The sequence below is a fragment of the Cotesia typhae genome, unplaced genomic scaffold (assembly GCF_013202065.1).
Source record: "Cotesia typhae breed Kobodo isofemale line unplaced genomic scaffold, CoteBio_Ctyphae contig_33, whole genome shotgun sequence".
Classification (NCBI taxonomy): Eukaryota; Metazoa; Arthropoda; class Insecta; order Hymenoptera; family Braconidae; genus Cotesia; species Cotesia typhae.
Genome location: NW_027423741.1, coordinates 1562631 through 1576339, shown reverse-complemented (window position 1 = coordinate 1576339; position 13709 = coordinate 1562631). Strand labels below are relative to the sequence as shown.

Below are 13709 nucleotides of genomic sequence, written 5' to 3'. Positions count from 1 at the left end.
AAAAATAATTAATCCCAGCAATTTTTAAGGAATAAATTAAAATGTTAATAATAAAAAAAACTAAATTTATCAAAAGATCATTTATTAAAATTTATAATTTTCATTAATTACAAAAATACTGGGCTTTACATTATAAATAAAGTGGAGTACCGAATGCTAAATTGCATACGAATCAAGGAATGACATTTTTATTTTACACTTAGTTACTAAAAAAAAAAAAAATATTTCCAAGTATGCGCACTAGCATTAATTACTATATACAAATTAATATTAATATCTATTAAAATGTATATTTACAATTGTTATTATATCTAATTTATATCATCAAATGATTGAATCATTTGTAGAGTATATTGTTTATTAACATTAATTAATAATTTATTTAATTGCATCAACCGGCCGCATACCAATTTTACCGTAACAAAATTATGTGTATTGTTCGTAAGAGCGACGGTTTATCATGATGATAATAAATATATTTACATTGCTATTATTATTAATTAAATTTGAATTTTTTAATCTAGTGTGCAATTATAAACTAATTGTTTGTAATTTAAAAATGATTTACATCGGATTAAAAAATTAAATTAAAAATAATAATTTATGTACATTGTACAAATATGAATTAATTGTGATGAATGGATTTTCATGTTTGTATATTATTGATCTTTGGTGAATAATAACTGCATGTTCGCTGCAGGGATGCTAGCGATTTTTACTATAGAATTAATTAATAAGAGTAATAAGTACATTTTAATTAGTAAATTAAAACACAAGTGCTTTTAGTTTTAACTTTAAGTATAAAATTTAAATCGTGAGAAAATAACCAGAGTGATTAAAAAAGTAGTAGACAATAAATAAAATAAAAAAGTTAAATTAAAATAAATGAAGGAAATAAAAATCTGGTAGCTTTAGTTGTCATACCAGTGTATAAAATGTGGCGTAAGAAAAAAATTTGTATTTATTAAGTTTGTTTTTATAGCATAGCTTCACTTCCCAAAAACGTCACTGGTAGTCTGCAGGAGACTCTCTGTCTCACTATAGTTGTCTTTTTTAATTGAATCCAACGAGATTTATGGTCACTATTTGCTGACAAAAAATTTTTAACTTTTTTTTCACACTCAAATTTTTTTTTCTGTGATGTAATTTACTTAATTTTAAAAAATCGCACTTAAAATTTTTAGATCACTAATTATTTAAAATTATCTTCTTTAATAAAAAATTTCAAGTCAATAAAGAGTTCAATTCAAAGTCCAGAATCAAAGCAATGATTTTTTGTTCTTTGTTTAAAAAAAAAAATAAGGTAAAAATCTTATATCAGCAAATACTCATACCGCAAAACAGTTAAACACGCTTAGCTGTGAGTTTAGCTCAGCGCGTGGTTTTAAAATAACCACGAAAGCTATCCAAAATATTCACACGATACGGGGTCGGTCGTCTTGGGCCCCCCGAGAGAGAAATTGACGTGACTTGCGTATGAATAGAAAGAAAGAAGTTAAGAAGAAGACTTATATTAACTTTGCTACTGTGTGTTATATTATATGTTGTGTATTAGTGGCTAAGCCACCTAGCCGAGCATACAAGAAAAATAAAATAAAGAAGAAGAAGAAGAAGGAGAAGAATATATAGAACAAGAAGAATAAGAATAAGAAGAAGTTAATATATATAAACTATACACATGTCTAGTCGGCTGCATACTCAACAAGGCTCTGCCATCCATCCATCCATCCATCTATCCTTCTACCCATCCATCCATCCATCCATCCATCCATCCAGTACAGAGTCATCTTAGCTTAAGAAAAAATAATATTTTTCCGGGCAACGACGACAGCTTCCACATATATCTCCCCTCATAATTATTTTTTTATTTCATTTTTGGTCTGTTTATATTAAACTTTTTAAAACAAAAGTCCTCGGGGAATATCCCGTAAGTTAATGCAATATATACTATAAACTAATTTGCTTTTTCCCATGAAAATTTTTTAAACCCTAATTTAACACAAATATAATAAATTACAGAAAAATCAAATCAAACCATAAGAATTTCGGAATAAAATTTCCCGGTTTCTCTTTCGATTACAGTCTCTGCCTACTATGGATTTAAATTTGTTTGTATATAACATTACAAGAAAGGTACTTTGGAAAATCCAATAGTAATAGTAATAATTCTCCATTGTGGCCAATGGTATTATACCTGGTAACCTTTCAAGCTTTAAGTTCTAAGGATCAATGGAAATTCCCATCCATTGTCCGGCTGGACAAAATAAATCTTCTTCGGTCATTTCGCAGTATTTTCGAGCCAGCGAAAGTAGGAAATAAATCCGCACTGTATTTACAACATAGAGAAAAAACTACTTAAGGTCTATTATTTTTACCACAATTTTTTTTTTTTTTTTTTTTATAAAATTACTTAGTTGGGATGCCAATCACTTTCCATTCGCCAAAATCTGAATGCATCTGAAAGCTTCTGGTGAGCCATGTATGTGCACGGTGTAGACGCTGCTATTTCTCGAGCCTCCAAAATCGCATTTCTCGGATTCAAGTGACCTAAAAAAAAAAAAAAAAAAAAAAAAAAAAAAAAAAAAAACAAAAATTACTAAGCACGTTGGTAATTTGTTGGTATAAATATTTCTGTCTACGCAGATATAATTTTTGTAAATGAGCATACTAGACTATCAACACCGGCCATAAAGTCTTTCTTGTCTCATCATTTAGCCTTCTACTGGCTCTAAAATAATAAAACTACTATAAAGTAAACACAATTTTTAAATATTATATAAATATAAATATATATAAGTCACATTAACTTCTGTATATGTAAATGAAAATGTATATATGTATTATATATATGAAGACGTTTGTTGAAGATTGGCGCCTGTCTTGGCTTAGTTGCATTTACACGCGTCAACCGTCGTACTTATCTGACTCACTGGCCCGTGATTTAATAACCCGGTAAAGTGTATTCTTTATTATTATATCCAAGGTAAACATTTATCAATCAAGTCTTTTATGTCTTGGACAAATACCTATTTATCCAAATTTTTTTCATGCTAAAATAATTTAAACAGAAAAAAAAAAGTTTTCTTGAACCAAAAAAAAAGAATTCAAATTAAAAAATTCATAAAGCTTACATTTTGAATCTTACCATCACTATCATCAGGACAATTGCCATTATCTGAGTTATCTACGCCATGCAATACGTGATATAAAAAATCAATGTATCTGGTAGCAAGTTTCAAAGTTTGTATTTTACTTAATTTATCACTTGGTAAAGTTGGAATGATTTTTCTGAGAGAAGTAAAAGCCTCATTAAGGCTCTGAGTTCTTTGTCTTTCTCTTACATTAGCCATAACGCGTTGATTTTGAATTTCTTCATAGCTAGCACCACTTTTACGGCGAATTTTTCTCTTAGATCCCGAAGAAGAAGCAATACTTTCATTTTCAGATTCATCATTAACACTAACTTTTCGTTTTCTCTTAATTCCACCCTCAGTTTTAATCTCACGATCATAATTTTTCGAAGACGAGGAAGCTTCTTCCATAACTATTTTACGTTTGTTTGCATTAACAATACCCGGCACTTTTTTATTCGTAATCACTGGTTTGTACTCAACGATATCGCTGTTCTGAGAATTATTATAATGGGGTGACTCTGAAGAAATTTCATCTGCTCCTCCGGCGCTTTCACCACCGTCGGGTGAGTTGTACATTTGCAGAGGAGATGACGAATTAGGGACATAAATTTGATCGTGTTCAGGGCTTTGGTCAGAGATGAATCCCGGTGAATCGTGTCGGTCATAGTCAAGTTGGGACTGGGACAAATTTTGAGATCTTTTGCTGTCTTCATAGGAGTCGTAGTAGTTGTAGAAATTTGAAGGGGTCGATTGATAAACTTGGTGAAGGGGATGATGATGATGCTGGTGATGCTGCTGGTGATGTTGATGATGCGGGTTCTGAAGATGTTCTAAATGGTGATGGTGAGGGTGATGAAACTCCGGAAGCAGCCGGTGCTCCTGAGGGCTGCTCAAGTCCACTAAATGATTTGGAGATGAAAAACGTTCAAATGGGACCGGCGAATTGCTTGCAGAACTGCCGGCACTGTGTGGAATCCCAGCGCTCTGTAGATTTCCTCCATTGTGGGGGATTCCTGGTGAGTCTACCAGATAATAAAGATTGGGAACCGGCTTGGGAGCCGATAGAGTCACCAGTTGCTGTGCTTGCATCATTGGCATTGATAAATTGATAAATTGATAAATTATCTAAATAAAACACTTGAATTTAATTTTTTTCAAACACTTGATCACCACTTGGTACTTCACCTGGGGATGCACTTAAAGTCAAGACAATGTATTAGTAATATGATAGACAAGAGTTGTAAAAAACTCTTCCAAGTACTCGGAGCAAAATTGACAATGGCTTTAAGAGATGAGTGTCTCGTCTCGACTCGAGTCTTGATTCGTCTGCCGGTCTAGCAAACTGACGCCAGAATCTTAACTTCAGAAGATCACGTCAGTTAGCCAACCAAGCCCGCCTCCATCTTCTCTTTCGCTCAGATGTTAGCCCCACCCCGAGAATTTTCTTTTATCCCAACTTGCTGTCAGTCGCCCCCACCCACACAAGACTTAGAAGCTGAGCTTGGAGTCCAGAGCTGAGGCATCACGTCCAGACCTACCAGCTAATGTTAATGTATAGTAATGTAAGATTTGTGTATTATGATGCCTCCGTCACGGTGATCTAGATGAGGTTGGAAGAAGGGAGCCTGATTATTTATATCATTGTTTCAGAAGTCAATTGGTTGTGCTTTTATGTTTTGTTATTTATTTATTTTTATTATTATTGAAAAGTTGATATTGGCGTTTTTTTTTTAAAGATATTTTTTACCGCGACAGCCGGTTAATTTTAATAAATTACGACGATTTTCTTTGATCGCGGTAATAATAATGATGATTATTTATCTCCTGGATGATTAAAGATTAAATATTGGATTAATGCCAAGACTAGCATGATTTCGTCTCATTTGCCCATCACCGTATCATCGCGTCAGCTCATACGTAACTATATATGAGTCTGAGGTATTTATAAAATTTACCAACCATGTCACTTTGATATCATAATAATGATTACTGTCACACGCTTTGATATTTTCCTAATTTTTTATTTACGTTAATATAACACCTTTCTTCAGAGTGAATGCATTTTAAAATACTTTGCAAGCAGATGTAATGCAAAAATTCAAAATTTATCGAAAGAAAAAAATTTTTTTATCGTATTTAAAAATTTAAAAAAGCATTTAATTTTTTTTTTTTTAATTTTTACAATAAAACGTTTGAAAAATTTATTTATCTTCAATTTTAGACTTTTGCATCAATATTAAAGCTAAATAAATTTTTTAGAAGTTACAAATTGTAATAAAACAATAAAATTTTTTATTAAAATTTTAAATTTTGACTTCTCATTAAAATTATTAATTTTTTTTAGATCCCAAAGTTTTAATTTATATTTAAACTGAAGAAATCTTCGTAATCTGTAAACAAAAAATGAAGAAAACTCATTTTCTAAGATTTAAAATTCAAATTACGTATTTAAGTATCGAGGCAAAAGAAAAATTTTCATATGGCTTTATAATCTCTTTTATACACAAAATTTGTACTCGAGATGATTTGCTCTTTTTTCTCTATCTCTATACTATGTAAGTAACGAATAACAAATCGAGATCTACGTAAATCTAAGTTAAATGCTGGGTTTAGATCTTTGAGGATCAATTTTTTTCCCCAAGATGATGGAATTGTCCCGAGAAATTTTACAAAAGTCAATTATATCTCAAAAGCCTTTTATGACTTCGGACTTTACGCGCCAAGTTGCACCATCGCAAGGTAAAATTTTTTTTTGTAATCTTAACTACTTATTGTAAATTTTTATTTTGAAACTTTTTTAAAAAAGCTATATCTCCTTTTAAACTTAAAAATCACAAAAAATTTATTTATAATTTAAAAAACAAGATACCAAATTCTGATATAATTTTTTTAGTATCAAAAAAAGCTCCAAATTATCAAAGTTATTGTCTTTAGTTTGAAAACATATGTCCCAGCCGAAGATACTTAATATGCGAAAAATTGTAATTAGCCACCAGTAAAATTATTATATTCTCACCAGGGTACCTGGTCTTCAAGGTTTCCAATGAATAATTAAGATGTTGAGTGTCAAAAAAGACAACTGTATTTACTTTTACTACAACTGCATACAAGAGTGATGGCTCGGTTTTATTGCTCGGAAAACCCCAGCGATTCTCTTAACTTAAGCTCTCTAGACTGCAGAGCCTGGGGACTCCCAGTAATTAAACGGATTTGAATCAACTTACCTGAGAATATATAATATAAACTTTTAGCTTATTACTTATCCGGCTTTCCAAAGGAAAAAAAAAAAAAAAAATCCCCAAATATAAAATACAAAATAATTGTGACAATGAATAAGCATGAATTTAAAACTATAATTACAAAATAAATGTTATGATTTCATGATACTGAAATTAATATACATCTGTCAATTTTTTACGACTATTTTACGATGAAAAAATTTTAATAAAAAAATTTAAAAAAATTGTAATTGCAAATTTTTGGAAAAAAATTTTTTTTTTATAATTTAAATAAAATGTTTCCTGATATTTTATTTCACTACAATTGCAATTACTATACTTGGTATTTATAAACAAATTAGAGAAAAAATATCTCAGCTTGTTTTGTTTACCGAAGTGTGATTTATGATTCTAAACTCAAAAGACATTTTGCGCTGATGCTTCCTATGTACCTTCACGATACCAGCATGTGTTGAACATGCGGAGCAATGCAACCGTGGGACACTGTACTTACTTCATTTACACTACAGTAGTATTCGTTTATACAGATATATTTTATTTATACACATATATGATAATGATGAGAATAAATAATCTAAACAAGACTAAATTATTGTCCCATCTCAAATATTATTCAGCTTAGCAGCGCTGCAACGTGTCTACCACTTGCAAGAGTTAGCTACTTTCCAAACATATGTTTGCGCTATTATAAACTACCTTAACAATAAAATTTTATTGCTCAGACCTTTATTACCAGCTTAACAAGTAATAATTTTTAACTTACCAAATGTTTACTTTTTTTTAAACAAACTGTTCAAGTGAAAGTTTTACTGAATTTATTTTTACATTTATGAGTTGTCTATTAGATGGAATAATTATTTACGAAATAGAAGAAGAGTTGAGATTTTAAATAGATAAAACAATCATTTTTTTTTTTAATCTGAAAAAATTGCCAATTGTCAATTTAAATTTTGGTAATTAATTTCAGATTCAAAATAAATATTTATTTTTTTAATATATTTCAGTATTAATATTAAAAACTTATTTTTTTCTCCAAATTATTTTTTTTACAGCTGAGATTGTAGAAAAAAAAAAAAAAAGATAAAGTCAGAAGAAATAAAAATTTTGATAATTATTTTATGTTAAAAAAAAAAAAGGTGGAGCAATAATTATCAGTCCTTTTTATGTCCACCCAAGTTGAAATATAATAAACTTAAATAAAAATAAATTTTTTTAATAATATAAAATAAAATCTGTTGGAAATAAAGCAGATAATTTAATAGAATCTTTGAAATCTGATCCATTTTTCTAATTAAATATTTTATTTTAATTTTTTAATATTATCAGTTATTAATTTTAACTTTTAAATCACTGAAAATCTTTATCAACTTTCTGTCTTGTGTATTTAAAGAAGGATTATATGGATAACTAAATTTTTAGAGATTAAGATAAACTCTAGAATTTTAAAGTCACTGATGTTCAACAACTTTGGTAATTTTTTTCAATGAATATATAATTGTATGCATATATACAGATCGTTTGGTACGTGTGAATCGAGTAGAAACCAAGTGCATAAATAAATATATTAAATTTCATTTTCACATGACTTTTGGTCCAACATATGTACACCATACCTGCGTCCTTCAGCAAATGGCCTAGCATGGAAAAATTCAGCAAACATGTGGCTAAATAATATGTCCAGGTCTACATTTAATGAGATTCCAAACACATTGTCACTAATTTTTATTCAAGTTTTTTTTATTTATTTACATACAATAAAATAAAACTCTAGCTAAAAAAAATCCACCAGTAAATTCTCAATAGATTTTTTTTTTTAAGTACTTTCGCATTATAAATTCTGCATAAAATGACAATTGGAAACGGACAAAAAGATAATTTGGTAATTTAGAGAAAAATTGCGGCAGCGGGTATTTTAACGGCTCGTGCTAAAGCTATAAATTAATACCTGGCCACCAGTCGAAAATCCCCAGGACTCTTAGAGCTGGGATTATGGAAATTTTATAGGCTTCTTGTAATCCTAGGCGAGGAAAAATGCGGGCCAGTATTTTCCCAATTTTGAGTCTGTAAGAAATGTCTATCATTTTATTAATATTAATATTATTGTTATTGTTGGTATAATATTTATTTATAAACCATTAATCACTTCTGTATCATTTAATCTTTGAAAATTTTCTCAAGTTATTAAAAATTTTTAATTTCTGAAGACTTGTTAAATGTAGAAAAAAAAATTGCCATTTAATAAGAAAAATCATTTAAAAATGCGTTTGTAAATAAACCTTGAGAAAAAAACAGCAATAAAAGTAAAGAATTCCAGAAGAAATTTTCCATGAGGGTTGATCATATAATCCCAATGCCATCCTATTTATTATTCTCGTTTCATAAAGGTGCAAATAGAAGCATTGTAATGCTTACCTCTTAGCTAAATTTTCAATTCGGTTGTTGTCACCTTTATTGTACTTTTACTGGTGGTGTGTACCAAAACACTACGGGAGCTTGGTACGTCCCTCATTATTATCGTTTATATTTACAAAATGCAAAATTTCCGCACGTGCGGGACGGTACTGTTTTTTATTCAAGTAATTTATTAATCAAAATTTTTTTTTATTTATTATTTGTTCAAAATTAATTGTTTTTTGTTCATATAAAAATTTGACACACTGATAGAAGGATTTATTAACAGTTAATAAAGCTTATTAAATATAAATAAATTCTTCTATCAGTGCAGTTGTTAAAAAGATAAAAAATAAATAAATTGATAGTTTGAGTGTGATAAAAATTAAAAAGTTATAATTTAAAGAAACTCAAGATCATTTACTAAGTAATGACGATAGATACTTGACCACAGCTTTTGGAATACTAGACATTCCATGTGTGTGGTCATAATTTGATCAGAAAATACTTAGCAAATAACTTGATTTATTTTAATTGAGATTTCGGAATATTTATCGAAACGTAGATACCATAAATTGTCTATTTTTACGTTAATTAATTTTATTTAATTAATATTTCTTCTCAGATAATAAGAAAAAAATTTTGGGTCACTTCAAAATATTATTGACATAGAAATAGAATTATTTTTAATAATAAAAAATAAGGATTTTTAATTAAATAATTTGTGTATACGCGCGCGCGCGCGTGTGTGTGTGTGTGTGTGTGTGTGTGTGTGTGTGTGTGTATACATAGAGAGATGCGATCAGGGTGGTCTAGATCTTCAATTTTTTTCAACAAGAAAAAACCGTGAAAGAAGAGAAGACACAAAGTGAAACAAACATTGACGGGAAGCTTTTCAGTGAAGCTTTTACCGACGACTTCCTCCGTCATTCACATATTTGTATATTGTTTCAATGTTATATGCATGCTTATCCGTACACATTATTATAAATCGACCACTTTCTTCACGTGTGAATAATTCAGTCAACACTAGAAAATGATCTAACGCTTTTTTTTTAAGTGGATTTGAATTTATAAAATTGAAAGCTTCTTAAATTTAGATTACATTTTTTTTTCTTTTCTACTAAAATTTGAAAACGCGGTGTGATTTAAACTCATTGTGTGATTGAAACTCATTAAATATGATTTAAAACGCAATTTTATAAACTAAATCATTTTTCTAATTGATAAAGTGTTTTTATCAATCTACAGTCAGCCCGTTAATTTTTTCTCCAAAACACGCATATATTTTCTCAAAATATTTGAAGCAAACAAAATATCATAATAAATCTTGTTAATTTTTAGAGTACCTAAAAAAACAAAACTAAAGTTAAGTTTTAAAGTAAATGAAAAATAAGACAAAATCAACAGGCAATATTTGGCACACATGATAGCATGAAAAAACGCACGTGACAATTTGAGCGCTGCATCAAGGATACACCTATCCATACCTTTGGCTTCAGCCATAAACAAAAATATTTGAAGAAAAAGTTGTAAAATAACTCCAAATCCCATGGTGTCTATGGAGCGTATGCACATAGTTGGTATATATTATTATTGTTGCGTTTATTGCTCAACATGTGGACAAACGTTCATATTCACTGACAATTCTATCAGCCGACACGTGTTGGCCACCGGTTTCTCGATTGTTAGCTATTCCTATATATGTGTACTCTGCAAACAGATTTTCCCATGCAGTTAAAGCAGTACCATTTATTATACACATACCTGGAGTAGTTTGCTCCCCAGCACTCTACTCTGTCCGCCAACATGTGATTTTTATTACACCCTCGATTTTCAAACTCGGACTTTGAAACGAATCGCAAAAAAGGAAACTCAGTTACTATTTCTTCAAGAAAAAAAATAATATATTGAAAACTGAGGACTGAGGACCGGAAAACTCCAAGTGGGACTAAGCATGGAGAAGAAGAAAACAATAGACTAAATTCCTGAGAAACAGACTGACACTTGGAGAGGTATACATGTATTTTAGAAAAATGAAGTAAAAAACACATGTGTTACTTGATGGTCTATACATAGAAGTACCTACTTGAAAGTTTCCTGGAATTGACCATGTCTACGCAAGGTCACTGCTGATTTTCTATCAAGTCAAATACATGGATAGATTCTACTCAATCCAGCGAAGCTGAACTTCCATTTATCTTGGAGAAACAACAAAATTAATATATCAAACGGGATAAAAAATTATACTCAGAAGCTTGGACGTCAAAAGGGAGAGAAAAAATTTTTAGTAAATTATACTTGCTGCAGAATAAAAACAAGAAGACTCGGCCCCCGCTGAGACGAAGAGCGGAATTCTATGGGGCCTCTTCGACGGTCCGTGAGGCCCTTTTTTCTGTACACAGTTGCTTCATACGTCACTCTTACACCCCACGAGAATAAGTAGCGAGGTTCATTATTATTGTCAGGGATATGTAGAAGTGAAGACTTTCAGAGTCGGGACTGCCGAGTTTTAAGGATCTATCAAAAACATGGGAATTTTCATCTGCAAAAAATTATGAAATTTTTTTTTTTATTTTTTATTACAAATTATTTATAAAAAAAAAAAAAATATTTTAAAAAAATTTGCACTTAGAATTTTTTTTAATTTTTAGAATTGGAATTTTTTTATTAAAATTTTTGCATACTAATTTAATTGTAAAAATTTACAGATTTTCCTTTAATCCATTTTTTAAATCTATTACTTACCTGGACCATTATTCAGCGCTTCCCATTGGACAGAATTATAAAATGGAGAGCGGCGTATCAAAAGAGGATTCAACGAATCAGATAAACACCTGTTGCTATTGGTAGACAAAGTCAGCATCCTGCAGGTAAAAAAACAGGTATGGCTGCTAACGTAAAGAAGACTACGCTCCGCCTTTATGGACCACGTGCTATCTGGTGTCTATACAGCGACTAATACACACATAGTACACGAACAGGGCCGTCAAGAAGTCTTACTTGAGTCTAATCAGTTAAAGGCGTTTTTTTAGAGTCATTATTCTTGCGGAGATTCAAGAAGACCCGAGACCGAGGCTCTTAAATAAGAAAAAGGCGGGACGAAAAACCCGGTCTATATAACTTTGACCTTAGTCTTTTTACATTGCCCGACTTTGTACCGTACTTCCGGCTCGATTCCATCCGTGTCTTGATGTACATGTATATAGATCGCGGCAATTAAAACTTTTTTTTTTCTCTTGTTCTCTTCAACGTTACGTTGATTTAAAGCGTTACGATTCTCGTATATTATGTTAATTATCTGACATTTTTCTTGTCGCATCTTCGATCATTTTTACTTATATCTGTCGTTATATAATAATAACAACGTTTTTTTATTATATATAACAATAACATAAGAATCTAATAAAAAATTTTCGGATTAATTTTTTTTAATTAAAAATTTTCCTTGGTATTTTTAAAAAATTTATTTCATTATTAAATCAGGTAATAATTAAGTCCAACAGATATAAATCAAATTAAAAAACCCATAGTCTTTTAAATTGAGTTACAATTAGTGAAAAATATTTATTAAATGATTAAAAATATTTTTTTTCAGTTTTAACAAAATTTTTTCTTCAAAAATTTTTATTCAAATCCTGTATAATTTATTATAAAATTTTTTAGACGTCAAAAAAATAATACAGAACTTAGGAGCCTTCAAAAAATCCATAATATGTTTTTTTAAATAAAATTATGCATTGATAAATAAATTCACTTGATTTAAGAGAAAAATTCTTAAACCAAGAATATTTTTTTTTTTTTTTTTTTTAATTAAGTTAATTTTTTATCAGTGTGTAAACACGATTAAATTATAAAAAAAAAACAAACTATCAACTTCTCGAAATATTTCTTCCGACTTATTAATTGAAAATTTTCAATTCATTCATTAAAGAAGACTATGATCGGTGTGAAAACGTTACGCTACAAGTAGAAGAGACGGTTCATAATGACTTGCATCGACGGTAAAAAGAGGAGTAAAGGATGCGCATAAAAGTATGCCTTGAAAAAACTAATAAAAAATGGTTAAAAAGTAATAAATATATATTTAAGGATTGAGAAGTGTGTTCTCTTCCGTTTTTCATAAATCTCTCGATGCGTAGTATTATACGAAGTACGAACTCAAAGGCTATATAATTATATTATATACAAGAGAAAGAGACGGGACTCATGTTAATGTATTTAGGCAGTATAATAAAGTATAGAGAGCTATATAAGCATCCAAAATAGATTTTTCATCTCTTCTTTATGTGAAATTCACACATACACTTATATGTGAACAGCCGTCAGTGCAAAGAAGAGTGGTCATCATTTTTTATCGAAGAATCGTCTATTGGCGTATAAATCAAGTGGCGCGATACTTAAAAATGACTATTAATATTTTTAAAAAATATTTCCACGCATAAATATATTCTTCTTGTATTAAAAGGCACACTTAAATTTAAATCTGGTTCTACAATTATCTTCTCGGTAGTAAAAGATATCGAAGATAAAAGTTGTTAAATGTAACACATAGATGTGTCATAGTCGTAAGAATTTTAACGATTATTGTTAAGTACAAGACGTACACGCCGTTGTACTGATAATGGTTAATGCCTTCGGATGACGGCACTTTCTGTGAAGCATATACGGGCTTTTAAAGCAAGGCACGTTCAGTTCTAAAACGATGCGTTAATGGAATTATGAACTCCACCTTCTGGATCCTCAGACTTTACTACTCTTATTTTTTTTTAGATTTGACTGAAGCGATGGCTGTTATCACGATGTACGAGCGAGTTTCAGTCGAGAAATCACACAACACCGTTCATCATAAAACACACATACAATATTGGACAGCTGGCCCATGATTGATGACGAGTAGGCGTTGTCAACCAAGTACACTTATTTTATATTCTAAAAAGCTAAC

General features: G+C 30.0%; 1 protein-coding gene and 1 long non-coding RNA gene across 4 annotated transcripts; one reads left to right on the top strand and one right to left on the bottom strand.

Moving 5' to 3' along the window:
• Positions 1-118: 118 nt before the first annotated feature.
• Twi (twist) lies at positions 119-4443 on the bottom strand. Of its 3 annotated transcripts, XM_074240890.1 has the most exons (3): positions 3146-4443; positions 2411-2547; positions 119-2326 (listed from the first exon to the last, which is right to left on the bottom strand). In XM_074240890.1, the coding sequence occupies exons 1-2, from the start codon at positions 4230-4232 to the stop codon at positions 2411-2413; spliced, it is 1224 nt and encodes a 407-aa protein (XP_074096991.1). In that variant the 5' UTR covers positions 4233-4443; the 3' UTR covers positions 119-2326. The 3 variants fall into 3 exon arrangements, with proteins under 3 accessions (XP_074096991.1, XP_074096993.1, XP_074096992.1); XM_074240892.1 differs by lacking the exon at positions 119-2326 and having other exon boundaries at positions 2412-2547; positions 3132-4443; XM_074240891.1 differs by lacking the exon at positions 119-2326 and having other exon boundaries at positions 2492-3050; positions 3132-4443.
• A 1125-nt stretch (positions 4444-5568) lies between these two features.
• On the top strand, positions 5569-6543 carry LOC141526431 (uncharacterized). The gene is made up of 3 exons (XR_012479023.1): positions 5569-5689; positions 5748-5873; positions 6154-6543. It is a non-coding gene; the product is annotated as an uncharacterized LOC141526431 (long non-coding RNA).
• The last annotated feature ends 7166 nt before the right edge of the window (positions 6544-13709 follow it).